Here is a 16,363-nt window from a genome sequence, read left to right on the forward strand (position 1 = left end):
GAGTTAAATCTGCAGTGGTTTCAATTTCAACATAGCTATGAAAAAGAAAGTTAAATTCTCTTGCAGCTTCCCATAGGTATAGGAAGCCTTCTTTTTAAAAAAAAATATATATATATACATAAATAATATATATATATATATATATATATATATATATATATATATATATATATATATATATATATGTGTGTGTGTGTGTGTGTGTGTGTGTGTTGTAGTAGTTGGACACAATACCTTTATTTTACTTATTTATTCTTTTGTGTTGCTGAGGATGGAACCCAGGGCCTCGCATGTGCTAGGTGAGTGCTCTACCACTGAGCCACAATCCCAGCCCCTGGGAAGCCTTCTTGCTGACCCCTGTCTCCCAAGGTGGACAGATGAAATGGGAGCAGCCTCCCTTAAGAGGATGCCTAGCATTAAGAGGTAACAGCAGATAGCTGTTACCTGCTAATGGATGGGTGAGGTGGGGACCAAGGAAAACCAACTAATCAGACCAATGACTTAGACAAAGCAAAAAAAGAGATGGATAACAGCCACATTTTCCTGTTGCTGTCCCATAGCTGCTGGATTAAGGATGATGGACAGGAGAGCTACCTTCTGCCAATTAATTCCAGAGTATAATTTGTAGCCTGGGCCCATCCTGGACGATCCTGGGCTCCTAACAAACCATGACACTGCTTTAATTTCTCCTTTGCCCCCATACTTTATTAAAACCTAGAGTGGGTTCCATCAAATATCCCTTCAAGGAAAAAAACAGAGAGAGGGAGAGAAACAGAGCAACATTTGTCTCAATGCAATTTGAAAGATTAGAGTTTGCTGGATAAAGAGGGAAAGAGGAGGGGGTAGGAATTCTTGTGAAACACATACACGCACAGGGACACACACACACAATTTCTCTTTCGCAATGACCTCCTTATGCCCCATCCATCAGCCTGGGGTTGGCTTATTCTAATGAGCAGATTCCTTTATTCTGTATAACAGGCCCATCAGACACAATCTGCATGCCAATTACTGGCACAGACCCCTTGATACCAAAAAATGGAAATTAGCTGTCAAGAAAAGGCTTCAGCTGGCCAGGTCTCTTTCTCGCTCTCTATTTCCAGCTCATATACACCCTCACTCTGCTCAGCGCCTGGCTCTCACCAGGGAGTCCCCAGTGGAAAAAGTCATCTAAAAATACAAACATATTTTATTGTTATTAGTATTAGTTGCTGACTTTCTCAGTACAATGTGAAATTCACCAGTGGGCAAAAGCTGCTTAGGGCAGAAATGGGTGAGAGAGGTTGATTTCTGATAATTGCATTTCTTTGGGAGCAGATCAAGACGTCCCATGAAAAAACATTCAAAGAAATGTGAGCATAAGGGCAAAAAAAAAAAAAAAAGACAAGGAATGGGATTCTGTAACCGAGATAACAATCGGAACTTCCACACTTAGGAATGGGCCTAGGCAGAGTTGAGGGGCAGAGGTGAGACAAGCTCTATGAACAAGCCTGCATTTCCGCTCCGCATCCTAATCAGCTCTCACAGAGCCAGGCTGCGGCCAACCTGAGGGCTTCCCATGGACAGCATGCTCCGCTGTGTGCTAACCCAAGCAGGCTACCTGCAAGATTTCTACCCCGCTGCTCCCAGAATCTCCAGAAGGAGCAATTTTACCATAGATTTCCTCTTCTTTTTTTTCCAAAATGAGCCAAAAAAGAGGAGAGAGTTTATTTTCCATTATCAAAGATCCAGGACCCCACTGAGTCTCATCTGGTAGGACAAAGGAATCCATAGGGAAGATTCAGGGTAGCACCTTCACTAAGGAACACATACAACCCAACACTAAAATGGCACTTATCCTTAAAATTTTGATTAAGGAGGGCTGGGGATTTAGCTCAGTGGTCGAGTATTTGCCTAGCATATATAATTTTTTTTAAAAGTTGGGGGTGGTACTGGGGATGCAGCTCAGTGGCAGAACACTTACCTAGCATGTGCAAGGCCCTGGGTTCCATCCACAACAGTGCAAAAAAAAATTGATTAAGGGACATCCCTATATTTTCTTTTTTAATTGCTCAAGAATGATAATTTTATTTGTATGGATCCATCCAATAACAACAATTTTTATTAAGTATTTTTATGAGTTTTTATTAAGATTAATAATTTTATTAAGTATTATCACTATCATAATTCAAGACTTGCTCAAAATCTGAATTCCTTCATGGGCAAATAGAAAATGGTGGTACTTCTAAATAAACTGTCTCTTCTTCCCAAGCTAAAATTGTCAGGCAAGCGAATCTGGAGCTTTTTAGATGAACAATTTTCAGAACATGATGTATAGACAGCTTAATTCATCCAATATGTATACACTGAATGCCTGCTTATGTGCTTAGTGCCTCAGCATGCAACAAAGATTGTAGAAGGAATGAATAGAGGCAGGTGCCGTGGTACACACCTATAATGCCAATGGCTCAGGAGGCTGAGGCAGAAGGATCACAAGTTCAAAGCCAGCAACAGTAAGGTGCTAAGCAACTCAGTGACACCCTGTCTCTAAATAAAATAGAAAATAGGGCTGAGGATGTGGCTCAGAGATTGAGTGCCCTTGAATTCAATCTCTGGTACCTTCCTCCCTCCGCAAAAAAAGAATGAATAGATGCCAGGTGCTGAACTAAGTACCACAAGTAGGTGGTGGATAAGTCGCATACTCTGCCCTGAGGAGCTCTATCTAGGCCAGACCTAGTTTAAATCCCACATCATCTTTTTTTTTTTTTTAAATCATGGTTAAGAATGTATTTTGCAGTTGGTGTTAATAAAGAATCTCCGTGCCTTCCACTGGAGGGTGACTTATGTGTCCTTTATCCAAATGCTCATTAGGTTCCCTATTTTGAGTTACCAACTTAAAAAAAAAAAAGTTAATGTCTCGAATCACTCCAAACTATTATTGACATAGAAACAAAAGCCACTTGGCCTAGGACCTCCTAGGGTTCTCCTCCTTCTCCTGTATTCAGCCCCCAGAAAAAGAGAGAAGGGAAGGAGAGTCAAAGCCAACTCTCTCTCCCCACCCCCAGGTTTCTGGCTTCATCAACGGACAAACAGAGATTCTAGTCAGGAATTTTGGATTGCAAGCAACAGAAATGCATGCAAACCAGACAAAGGTTTTATGAGGTCTTAAACCATCTCAGCCACTTACAGAAAACTCTGGGCCCAGGAGAAGACAAAACCCACACTATAAAAGTACAGACTGTCACCTCTTCACCCTTGAGTGGCTCCTCAGCTTCTCCAGTTCCCTCTGTTCCTGTCCACCCTCCCCGTCAGCCAGCTCTGAATGTCCCCTTCTCTCTAACTTCAGTAAGCCTCGATTGCCACTCCAGACATGACTCTACCACAGCCTTCCTGCTCCAGTGCCAACCATGAACCGGAAATCTTGATCACTTAATAGAATCCTCAGAATAGGGATCTGATCAGCCCAACGCATCTCATCTGAGCCAGCCCAGCTTCTCAGTGAGCTCCCTTAGGGATGGAGCAGACCTTAACACCTGCCAGATGTGACTGATGTGGGGTCAGGTGGCCTGCTGTTCACTCCTCTGGGATTGTGAACAGAAAAAGAATCTCTAAAGGAGGGGCTTAGGTGATGTGGGTGTCCCCAAGGGTGCAAAATTCAGTGATATTCTTAAACATCTAGATTTATTCTGTCAATATTCATTATGAAAGTGCTAAATGCAAGACAAGAGAAGAGGGTTGAGGTTTAAAATTCCCCTGTTTAGGAGGACAGAATGAAAAGGACAGCAGAAAAAGCAGAAATTTTCTATTGTTTGACTATGACGCTCTTGGGAGAAGTTTGAACACTCTGTTGTTTTCTCCTATTGCTGCTTTAACAGATTACCATATACTTAGTGGCTTAAAGCAAAGAAAATGTATTCTTTATAGTTCTAAAGGTCTGAAGTCTGCGTGGGCCTTATGGGGCTAAAATCAAGATGTCAACAGAGGCAGGTAAAGTGGCACACACCTGTAATCCCAGCAACTCAGGAGGCTGAGGCAGGAGGATCGCAAGTTTGAAGCCAGCCTGGGCAACTTAGTAAGATCCTGGACTAGAGATGTAGTAGTAAGGTGTCCCTGGGTTCATTCTCTAGTACCCAAAAAAGACACAAAGCTATCAGCAGGGCTGTGTTCCACTTGGAGGTCCAGTGGAAAATCCACTCCTTACCTTCCCCAGCTTCTAGAGGCTGCCAGCATTTCTTAGCACATAGCCCCACACTTATTATTCCACAATGAATATTCATAGACTAGGTCTATATATCCAAGAATACCACTGTCTTTGGCACATTTGGGAGATGCCTGCCTCACCCACATCCGCTTCATGATCTTGCTTCATTCCTACCTCTTTTTCTATTATCTCATCTCTGATGTGACACTCTCCTGTCTCCCTCTTTCTCTCACAAGGACCCTCGTGGTTACCTTAGGTCCCCTCAGATAATCCAGGATAATCTCCCCATCTCAAGATTCTTGACTTGCCAAGTCCCTGCCATGTAAGGCAACAGATTCACAGGTTCCAAGGTTAGGACATGGACATCTTTGGAGGGCCCAACGCAAATACAATGATCACATGGGTTAAATCCTACCACGAGGCTGTGGAAAAACCACCAGGTCTAGGCTCTACCATCTGATCTGCTTTCTTCAAAAGCATCACTTGAATAAAGGAGGAGTTAAAATTAAATGCCAAGAGATTAGGAGTATGTGGGATGGTACAGAAAAGGAGGCAGAAATTCTGACCTCTCCTTAGAGAAGTCTAGCAATGGGAGAAGAGGAGAACACTGTAATTTGAGGAGTCATCAGGCCAGAGGAAGAAGTTGTGATTTGCTTGCCACAGCCTAGTGAGCCCCTGGCCACCAGGAAGGAAAGGTCATCCCATCAGTTTCTTCCAAGTTTACCATCATTATTTTGTTCTATGTTTTTCAGGAGGAGTGAAGGGGACAATTTTATAAGACATCTTGAATGGCTAAATTCAAGCAAAACCTAAAAACATGTCTCCACTTGCCATGCAAATATTTACCCAAGCTTGTCAGATGGACCCCGACAGAAAGCACATTTTGCCACTAGAGTAAAGAAAGATGTCACTGAAATTAACTTGGGTTTCAAGGGTGACATTAATACAGCTAGACTATGGAGCATCAGGTCCCAATTTACATGTCAGCTTCTGTGGTGCTAAATGGAAATCTTCCCCTTGTTGAGCCAATTATGTAGGTGAGAAGCCCCCTGCTTCAGGGCTCAGTGCTGGACTGTCTGTGAGCCTAAAGGCCACTTATCTACTCATGTAGGTGAATTTTTTGATGCTTGGCTCTAGAGGAAAATGCATCTTACATAAGGTGCTGTTCCATAGATAAGTCTGTTGTTAATATGCCTAGACTGCCTTTGCCACGGCTATTATCACAGATACATGCGACGTACATCTTTTTTATCGGTGTACATTGTACTCGTGGTAAAAATAAATAAATAAATAAAGCAAAGGAGACCACAGGATGTCATTTTTTTAAAAAAAGAAGAAGTTTTGCTACAGATTCAACCCATACCACATATTATTCCTGATGTATAAAACTGGAACATCGAACAGGCATTAGTCAAATTTGTGAGATTTTCAGAATGGAGTTCTCTACAGTTGGTGTGCTTCAGCAGTATTTCCAGGATGCGTGACTAGCTGAATGAACTGCTCAGTACTTCCTGTTATGATTCTGACTGTCATTACTGTTTTAAAATGTGTGGAGGTGTTTCCTGCCCCCCACAGTTCCCCCCTCCAAAAAAAAAAGAGGAGGAGGATTTGGTTATGAGCTCTTTTAGCTCAGGGAATAGCTCAGGGAGTAGAAAAATAGGGGCAGATATTCCTATCTTCTCTGGGCTATTTATTCTTTAACATCTATTTATTCTTTAACTTCTCACCCAGGGAAACTGAGGCAGTTCCACCTCATGCCTGTTCCAATGAAAGCCTTCAGCAGTGTGATCCCCAATGACATTATGTTGGGGGAACTGTCATGTCCCTCTGGTGAAAACTCCCATCTGCCTGGGGGTTCAGAGGCACAGCCGGTAACCCACAATCCAGCACCAGTTTTAAAGGTGTTCAGGCAGTGATGGGACAATAATTGTGCTTCCCATTCTACTGGACCCAGGAAGGCAGAAACTTGAACGCAGATGAACAATATTGAAATCAACCAAAGCAGCCAGAGCCAGGCCCAGAGGCTCACGGAGGCTGAAGAGGCAGGTTGAGAATATCATCTCTCTGTGTCCTCACCTGCGAGAGTCCTGGAGTGGAGTAGCTGACCAGTGACAACTTCCACATTCCAACTGCATGCATGCAATCCTCCTGGACAGGCTTCATGGCCACTCTTAATACATTTCAAAGCAGCTGAAATGCTGGCCAGGGACCGAAGTCAAGCCCTGGCTGACCCTTCTGGCCTGAGAAAAGCCCAAATGCCTGATGAGCACTAATACTGAGAGGAAAGAGCACAAGGCACATGTTAGGAAACCGGGACAGGTGGTGAGACTGGCAGGGCCGGCCTCCTAAGCAACAGGAAGCCTCAGTAGAGGCTGAGAGTGTTCTGGCTCATCACTTGCCCCAAGAGGGTGCAGCTGACAGCTTAGATTTCAAACAACAGAAATCCAAGGGAGGAGACTCAGCGCCCCACTCCCTCCCCTGGGCTCTCTCTCTCTCTCTGTGGGTTCTTCTCCTGGCTGCACTAGGCTTTCACTCTAATGGCCTCCTGTGCTCCATCTCCAGACTTGACCCCCTATAAACAGAGATCAGTTTTTAGAGTCCTAGACAGGAGTGGACACTAGGAGAGAGTCCTAGTCACTTCCCAGAGCTCAATCCAGACCACAGAATTCTTCTCAGCCCAGAACTCTTTGTGTTCCCAGCTCTCCCCATCCCCCACCCTCTGCTGCTCCCATCCGCAGCTGACTCCCCACCCACTGGTGAACCCTTAGTTATGTTGCTATGTTGCCTTCTCCAGAACATGGAGCATAAAATGATTCAGTCAAAAGCTCCTACATCCCCCCCACACACACACACCCACAAATCCCCTTCCTAGCCCTCTGCTGTTGGCAGCATAGTAAATGATATCATGCAGACTGTGCCAGGGTACCCATGTTTTGCTCTGGACCCAAATGACAATTCTTCTCAACATAAGTTTAAAGACCTCTTCACTGTTGATTGTAGCAGCAAATAACACTAAGAAATCAGGACAAGGAACCCAACAAAAAGGCCCCCCAAACAGACTGAATGCTCCGGTTTAGAGAGGGCAAAGGATGAGAGGGAGAGATGGTGGGAGGAGGTGAAAGGGATGAACAAGAGCACAATTATCCGCCCACCTAGCCTGTCAAGCTGCCAGCCAGTTCTTCTACAGAGCACAGACAAAACACCCTGCATTTGTGAATTTAAAAACCGACATCAATTGCCTCCTATGCGCCTTTCCATAAAAATCAACAAATAAAGAACCAATGTTTAGACATTTTTCTTTGAGCGTCTGCAAACACAAAGATAAACAGTTTACTGTAAGTAGGTCCAAATGTGAGTCCAATTGCTAGTAAATTATATTGGCTGACTCTGTCAATGTGGTAAGGATAGCATGTCATCTTGGGACCCTTGGAGATCCTTATTAGTTATGCCAGTTAAGGCTACACATTTTATGTAAATATGTATATTTATATATTTCAGTAGATGATGCAGAGGCCCTCGGGGACATAAGGTGAACAATCCCTTATCATTGATGCCCTGGAGGACTGTCACATGATTTTGTCATGCTGTGAAGACATGTTCCTGCCCCGAGACCCCTAGAACTGCTGAGCTCAGAAAAGAGGTAGACAGTTTGCAGGGGCAGCTCAAGCCTTGCAGGAGTAACAAGTTTATTAAGATCTAGACTTGAGGCTAGGAAAGCTGTCAGGATAGACAGGCCTGGAGGCAGGGAAGCCTGAGGTGGGGTGGGGACTCAGGCTGCAACAGAGTATCTGGGGTCTGAGGATTTGGGAGAACTAAATCTAACAGGGTGCTTGGCTGGGGCTTGTGCTGGGCTCTGAGAGTAATAGCTGCTTACATAACATTGATACTAGCTGACAATTCACTCTGCAGAGTACAAGCATTTACCCATCCAAGACCAGACTTTGGCAGGGATCAGGATCAGCCCTTGTGGCAATGACCACACTGGTGCCCAGGGGTGACCATCTGTGGTTTAGGAAGAGCACGGACAGGGTATGGAGGCCTTAAGAGGTGATTATCCTGACCCAGTATTAAAAGCCCATGGGTACTTGCACAGGTAAGGTAAACATCAAAGCAAAAGTTTGGAATTTTTATTCCAAACTTGCGATGTGATTCAAACGTTAGAATGCTGATTCTGAAAAATACCCTGGAGAAGGGAGATCTCTCCTATACCCTCTGATTAGAAATTGCTGTGGTTTGAATATGTTCTTCCAAAAGCATGTATTGCAAACTGAATTCCCAAGGCAACAGCCTTAATGTGGGACCTTTGAGAGATGATTAGCTGAGGGCTCTACTTTCACCAATGGATTGATGTAGATCATAAAAGGACTTGAGAATGGGAAGAAAGAACCTACAGAATAGGAGAAAAACTGTGCTGCTTCTTCTGACAGAGGATTAATAGCCAGAATATATAAAGAACTCAAAAAATTCAGCATCAAAAAAACTCAGCCAGGCTCTGTGGTGCACGCCTGTAATCCCAGCAGCTGGGAATGCTGAGGCAGAAGGATCCCAAGTTTAAAGCCAGCTCAACAAAAGCGTGGTGTGAAGCAACTCAGTGAGACCCTGTCTCTAAATAAAATGCAAAACAGGGCTGGGGATGTGGCTCAGTGGTTGAGTGTCCCTGAGTTCAATCCCTGGTATTCCCCCCCAAAAAAAACCCTCAATTTATTAATGAGAAAATGAATTAAACAGATGTCTCAAAAGAAGAAATGCAAATGGCCAACAATACATTAAAAAATGTTCAACATAATTGGCAATTGGAGAAATGCAAACCAAAACTAAAATGAGATTTCATCTCACTCCAGTTAGAATGGCAACAACAAGCACACAAACAATAATAAATGCTGAAGAGGACATGGAGAGAAAGGAACACTTCTATACTGTTAGTAGGATTGTATATTACTACAGCCACTATGGAAATCAGCACGGAGATTCCTCAAAAGACTAAGAATGAAACCACCATATGACCCAGCTATACCACTCCTCAGTATTTATCCTGAAGAATTAGTTGTTATACTATAGTGATCCATGCACACCCATGTTTATAGCAGCACAATTCACAATAGCCAAACTGTGGAACCAGCCTAGATGTCCATCGATGGATGAATGGATAAAGAAAATGTGGTATATATACACAATGGAGTTTCAGCCAGTCATAAAGAATGGAACTTAAGAATATTATGTTAAGCAAAATAAGTCAAACCCAAAGGTCAAAGGTCATATTTTCCTCAGAACCAAATGAACTTCTATTGTTTATGAATTACCCAATCTGTGATATTCTATTTTAGCAATACAGACTGAGACAGGTGCTCTTCTCTAAAAACCAAAAAACCCACAAAAAGCATGCCATGCCCACCTAAGGCCTAAGGTACAGCCCTCTGATCAGCGTCATGCTGCAAGGAAAGAGGAAGCTTATTTACCAAGGTGTCTGGGAGGACCACCACGGGGCAGCAGGAGTACTGGAGCAGCTGACCCATTTTCCAGATGGATAACGGCACAATCACGAGGATCAGCATGAAGCCAAGGAAGGCAAACAGGGCCAGGGCCAGCGGGAGAGCCTCTTCTGGAGACAGAAAGACAAGAAGACGCTTAGAAACCACAATGAAGGGGAAGCCTCCAAACCCAGGCCTCCCCTGACCCCTGGAGTTGACGCCGAATGTCAATCAAGACGGCAGAAGCCAGAAACCTGAGATTTGATAATGTGTTCTTGTGACCAAAATTGCCGCCATTTTTCTAAAATCTAAATTTTAGATTTAATCTAGAAAATCTAGATTAAGGTATGCTTTCCAGAAAGCTCCAGAGAAGATTAAAATCTCTTTCTCAGGAAGGGGAAGGGAGGAGCATTGTGTGTGAAGGCAAGAGTGGTGTTAGCACATACCTGGCACAGCTGCCAGAGGAAGGCACCCGGCCAGGCCCCAGAACTGGCTGGTGGTAACCGAAAACAAAGTGTTTCACAATTTGCTCTTAGCACTGATCCATCTTATGGAAGAGAATATTAATTCCGGAAAACAGTCACATAATAACTATGATATATCAAGCCCCTGTTATGTGGCTCCTCCTTCCATCTCTATTCTGGGTGCTGGGTGGTAAACCCCTGATCTTTGCAATGGGCATGAGTTTCTCTGCTTCTATAAGATGATTCTATGCTCAGAATGGTTAGGCAATTTATCCCAGGTCACACAGATAGGGTTAGCTCCAAAGCCCATAATTATTGTAATTGTAAATGTAGCAGAAAGGATCAGACCTGGGCATCTGGAGATGCAGAAGGGGAATGCAGTATTTTCCCATCTCTGTTCTGTGTAACCTGGAGTAGCCCATTTAAGCACCCCCTGGTCGGGTAGTTAGCTCACAATGTGAAGGGTAACTTAGCCAGGGAGGTTGTGGAGAAGCTGGTAGTCACACAAGTGGCTGGGGCCATGCATATTGTTTCAAAGATTTTGAAAATTATTTTAGCAGTGTACATTGAGAGATACACAAATGTTCATACCCTTTCAATCCACTCCTGTGATTTCAATTCCAAAAAAATAATTCCAAGAAAGGAAACAATTATATGCATCGGTCTGTTCATGGAAACTTCTGGAATACAGCAACAGAACCCCCTTCTCTGCCCAGAGTGGTCCCTGCCCCTCCCACCCCTCCAGGCATGTTCTGGTAAATTTTCCTCATGGAACCCACTGATACCATGCCATCTTTTGCTTGTTGGGAGTCTGTCTTCACTAGAGGGGAGGTTCTTGAGAGCAGGGATTTCCCTGCTGTATCCAAGTGCACAGGCCAGGATTTGGCACACAGTGAATACTCAGTAAATATTCATTTAATAAAAGAATGAATATCATCTTCAAAAGCAAATGAAAGCTGGGTGTGGTGGCGCCTGCCTGTAATCCCAGCAGATCGGGAGGCTGATGCAGGAGAATCACAAGTTCAAAGCCAGCCTCAGTAAAAGCAAGGTGCTAAGCAACTCAGTAAGACCCTGTCTCTAATTAAAATGTAAAATAGGACTGGAGACATGACTCAGTGTTTGAGTGACCCTAAGTTCAATCCCTGGTACCTACCCTCCCCCAAAAAGCAAACAGAAGTGATTCAAATACCCAATAAAGGGGATTCACCAGAATGGTAGGCTAGTCATTCAGCTATTAAAATGAGAATTGGGACAGATACACACTTGGTTACTACAGCATGGTTTATAGTGGCAAAGGACTAGAAAACACAAAATATTCTCATTAATAAGGAGATAGTAAATATACTGGTTTACTATGCAGCATTTAAAAAAACTGAGGTGGACCCAAAGATACTGACATAAAATGATGCTCATGATATATTGCCAAGTGAAGACGAGCCAGGCACAGAACACTAGGTATGGGATAGGCCCCTTTGTGTGTGTGAGCACTGGAATCACACAGACAGTACTGGGAGGATTAAATGCCAGACTCACCAAAGGAAACCTCCTGAGTGGTATATGGGGAAGAGTGGACAATATTTAACTCTGACCCTTTTTAAAATTTCTGTGTTGATTGGATTTTTTAAACAAGACATGATTTTTTTGAAAGTGAATAAAATAATAATCAGAAAATTTACATGGGAACAGTTATAGATATGTTATTGGGGAAAAACAGAAAAATAGGCACAGTGTTTATATGCTATACAACTCCGACGTTTAGGTAATGACTGAGGGCTACGCTCCTTTGGAGGGCAATTTGATATAGACATTTAATTTAATCAAAATTAAAGGTCTATATCTTCAACCAAGTCAATCTACCTCGAATAATTTATCCTTCAAATAAATGTATACCAGAAAAATTATCTTTTTTTTTCTCACAATGTTGGGAGGGTCAAACTTAAGGTCTTGTGCATGCTAGACAAGCTCTCTACCACTGAGCTACACACCCATCCCTGGCAAAATAATCAATGTATTAGCAGAAATTAATTAGAGCATTGGCTATAATACCAAAATATTTTGCGAAAAACTAAGTGCCCATTAATAGGGGACTAGTTAAATCAGTTATTTCATATACATATAATGAAATAGTATGTAGCAATAAAGAAGGATAAAGGAACCACTTCATTAATACGGCAAAATCTATAAGATACATAAAATGAAAAAGACAAGATCCAGAAAAATGTATAGAACATGCCACCATTTTTGCTAGCCTCAGCAACAGAGAGATGCTAAGCAACTCAGACAGACCCCTGTCTCTAAATAAAATACAAAATAGGGCTAGGGATGTGGCTCAGGGGTCAAGTGCCCCTGAGTTCAATCCCTAGTACCCACCCCACAAAGAAAAGGAAAGGCAATATATGTAAACATATTCTCATTTACTTGTATATGCATTAAAAAGTCTTCAGAAGTATATGCAAGAAGTCCGTATCTATGGTAGAGGGTATAGGAATTTTATGGGTGGAAAAAATGGATATGGAAAATAAAATTTCCATGTGTCTCTTATATTTTTTGCACATATGAATGTACTATATATTCAAGGCTAAAAGATCACTCACACACACACACAAGTGGTGATATTTGAATGGTAGGATCATAGGATGTAGAATTTTGTTGGGTTTATTTTTTCCAAAAGGGTTTTCAAGTTATTCAAGTTTTTAGACCATAACATTTCAAGGGGGGTCTGGAGGTGTAGCTCAGTGGTAGAAAACTTGCCTCGCAACTGTGAGACAATGAGTTCAATCCTTAGCACCACATAAAAAATTAATTAATTAATTAAAGGTATTGTGTCCATCTACAACTAAAAAAAAAATTTTAATGTCAAGGGGGGAAAAAAGAGGCTTCTGGAGACACTCCATAAAGACCCTTCCAATAAAAGAAACTGTGGAATTGTATGGTGTATGACCTCCTTCCCAGGCTTGCCAAGAAACCTGGTGGCCTCTCCTGCAGCCACCTCTAATCACAGGCAGTATTCATCAGCCTTGACACATCTGGCCCAGGGAGGAGGAAGCTCTCAAGGGGAGAGTGACAGCTGCCTAAAGATCCCCACCCAGCACTAGGATGGCCTCCTGCACACATTCACCACCGGAACCCACCCAGGTCTGTGAAATCAAGGGAAGGATCAGAATCAAAGGCACCTGAGCATGCACCAAGAGGGGCTGTCACCTCTGCAGGGGCCCAAGGCACAGGCAGATCTTCTTTACTTTGCACCTCCACACACTCTGCCTGGTTGAAGGCACTGTGCCTCCCGATGACCTTCACCAGAGACTGGGCCTTCACACAGTATGTGGCTCCTGGGTCCATGGTTTCCAGGTGCACAGGAACGCCCCTACTCCTCACCACTTTGGTCTGTTCCTTTGGGAGAATAGAAAACACAGTTATTCTCTGAGGGTAGCATGACTGGAAAGGTTGAGGAGAGCCAGGAAGGGAACACTGCAGAAATTTCCTATCTGGGGTACATACAGAATGTTCCCTGTTACTCACGCATGTTTGCACTCACTTGCTCGTTTATCCACTCACGTTTATTAGGCACCTAATAAGTATCAGGCACTATTCCAGGAACAGGGACAGAGCATATAACGAATGAGGCAAAGTCTGCTGTTGTAGAGCTGTCGTGGGGAAGACCAACAATATATACATACATGTCAGGTGGCCATAAAAGCTGTGCAGAGAAAAGGCAAGGGGCTAGAGAGTGACAGGGAGGCACTAGTTTAGACAATGTGGTTAGCAGAAACCTTTCTGAAAGGATTATACTTGAGCAGAGACTGGAAATTTGGAAATCTGACTGGGCAAGGATTTGGCATGGTCACTGCTGCCACAGAGATCAGTGCATAAAATCAGAGAGCTGGTGGGCCATGCCTCCCCACTTGCCCATCCATCCCTCTGTCTATGCACTCTGCTGTCCACCTTTCCACATCCACCGCCTGCCCCAGGCCTATGCTCTGCATCTGAGCCTGCAGAGGCTTGTGTAGGCTGAGCCTAGGTGACTCAGGGCACATACTTCTCTTTCAGCACTGGCCCTGCCAGTTACAAGGGTGGGGAGCCACTCTGTCCCAAAGAATCTGAGGGAGCTGTGTGCTGCCTCCTGCCAGGTGCTGACCCTGTCCCCAGCACCACTCCACCTGTCTGGTTGGCAATGCCATGTCCTATCAGTTGGCTCTGACCTCATGGGGATAAGGGCTGGTATTATTGCCTGCCCTACCTGCCCCCACCCACCTTCCAGGGGACTCTTCCCAACCTAAAGCCCCTATTGAGTGTGTGGCAGGGCATATGCACTGCCCTCAGACACCACTAAGTGATCTGGGATACCTCCAGTCTGAGAAGCGTCCTATCAGAGACCAAGTAGCTCCCTGCAACCACTAAGGTTGGCCCGATGAGCATGAACAATGGGATTCCTCTCCAAAGACTTTGGTCTTGGGAAACTGAATACCTAGATCTGGAAGTAGGGATAAAGGGGAGAGGATACTGTGAGAGGCCTCAGGCTCAGAGGCCTTGAGTTGCTGGGAGGCACCATCATAGGCGTATGTTGGAAGGTGTGATGAAGGGCAGGGCCTGGGAGTAAGCTGGGCAGGGAGCCACAGGAAGAGGACTCAGCGGAAGGAAGCAAGGCCACCACAGGTAGGGGTCCCTGGAGAAAGGAGACTCTGCCAGCTCTGCTCAGGGATTCTGTGAGAGCCCATATTAATACTCTGAGAAAGCCCATTACTTCCTGGTGCTGATGGGAGCGGGCCTCTAGGCCCTGTCTCCCTCTCAGCTTGGACAGGGGCTCCATGGATTTGAGTGTCCCCTCACTTTTCATTGGTGCCCCACCCCTTCTGCTGCTGCTGTTTTGTGAGGGCTGGACTCCACTCACCTGGACTACAGCAGCCTTCCCACGGGGAGGGGCAGCTCCCTCCCGGGCTTTCTGCATGGCCTACCTGCTCCTAATTAAATGTGCTTATTCATAAGCCAGCTCCTGGCTGGCTGCCCCCTTCTCTTCCCTGCCAAGATCCACACCCTCAAGAGGCTTGTACCAGCCTCGTAGGCTCTTGAAATCATCCAGTTGATCTGGAACACCCTGGCCTGCTTCCCTTAACTGGCTGAGGAGATCAGCTGATGAGAGAGGGGAAAAGTCCATTCAAAAGATGTTCCAGGTCAATCTAGCTTAGTTTGGGGCATGAGACTGTCCCCCAAACTTCAGCAGATCTGCCTGAAAATGTTCCCAGCCAAGACCAAAGTGGACTAAGGCATTTTTATTTTTTAAAGAGGCCCACGGAATGGTCAGCATCTAGTCATCTCTCCCTCCACAGGCTTCACCCAGAGCTGCTCATTCTCAGGCTGCCCAGACAGTGAGCACTGCAGGACCTGGCTCTCCTCACCCACCCTCAGAGAGCTGTGCCATCTCCCCACAAAGCCCGACTCACCTTGGCACCAGGCTCCCTCCTCCAGTAGGCCACGAGGAACTCAAACTGTGGCCCCAGGTCTTCCAGTTCAATGACCAGGTGGAAGCCATCCTTGGAAACCTCCATCCTGGGTGGGGTGAGGATGGCTGTTGGCAAGACAAGGGCAGAATCAAAGCCAGTCCCAGGCAGGACCACTTTTTTAATGATGAATGAATGAAACCCAAATGGCAAAGATTTACTATGATTCTGGGTTTTGTTTTTTTTTTGGCCTCTTAACTTCGATAAAGTCTTCTATTCTTTTCCAGAAATATATATACTCAAGAAAAGAGAAAAAAGGGATTACATACTCAAGTAGACATTATTACTTTCCCTTCTAAAATTGTGTGCTCCAGGTTCCACTAACCTAATATTTTAGTAGACATTGCTCTTCACCTTGGCTCATCTAATGAGCAGATGTCGTTTCTTAATGCTTGCCAAACACCTGCCTGAACTTGGATCTATGTGGAGCATAGCTGGGCCCCATCTTTTCCCCTTAGGAATGAACATACCTAGAAGGGCATGTGCATCCCTATAGTTCTCATAGACAGTGGCATGTACAGGCATCTGAATACTTTCAGACATCTGCAAACCACCAGAGGCCTGTGGATAGGTTAGCTATTCTGTTCTAGGCCTCATCTCACATCCTGACAGAGGGATATTATTGGCAAGTCAAAGGCTTTTTACAAATTTTAACATTGACTCTAGAAATTACAATTTAAATATAAATATCATCTTTTACATTACTTGGATCCCAAAGAGAGAGGAATCCCCACCAGCAGGCCAAGAACAGAAGGG

General features: G+C 44.4%; 1 protein-coding gene across 1 annotated transcript; it reads right to left on the reverse strand.

Moving 5' to 3' along the window:
- Window positions 1–9,483: 9,483 nt before the first annotated feature.
- On the reverse strand, window positions 9,484–15,671 carry LOC144371859 (interleukin-20 receptor subunit beta-like). The gene is made up of 3 exons (XM_078035185.1): window positions 15,551–15,671; window positions 13,352–13,502; window positions 9,484–9,779 (listed from the first exon to the last, which is right to left on the reverse strand). Exons 1-3 carry the CDS (start codon window positions 15,653–15,655, stop codon window positions 9,580–9,582), a joined length of 456 nt encoding a protein of 151 aa, XP_077891311.1. The 5' UTR covers window positions 15,656–15,671; the 3' UTR covers window positions 9,484–9,579.
- Window positions 15,672–16,363: the final 692 nt, after the last annotated feature.

Source organism: Ictidomys tridecemlineatus, chromosome Y (assembly GCF_052094955.1).
Source record: "Ictidomys tridecemlineatus isolate mIctTri1 chromosome Y, mIctTri1.hap1, whole genome shotgun sequence".
Classification (NCBI taxonomy): domain Eukaryota; kingdom Metazoa; phylum Chordata; class Mammalia; order Rodentia; family Sciuridae; genus Ictidomys; species Ictidomys tridecemlineatus.

Excerpts from the sequence above, each read along its gene's own strand:
- LOC144371859 (XM_078035185.1), bottom strand. The coding sequence starts at position 15,655 with ATGGAGGTTTCCAAGGATGGCTTCCACCTGGTCATTGAACTGGAAGAC. Across the intron at positions 13,503-15,550 it reads GGAGGGAGCCTGGTGCCAAG|GAACAGACCAAAGTGGTGAG; the intron begins GTGAGTCGGGCT and ends ATTCTCCCAAAG. Across the intron at positions 9,780-13,351 it reads AGAGTGTGTGGAGGTGCAAA|AAGAGGCTCTCCCGCTGGCC; the intron begins GTAAAGAAGATC and ends TTCTGTCTCCAG.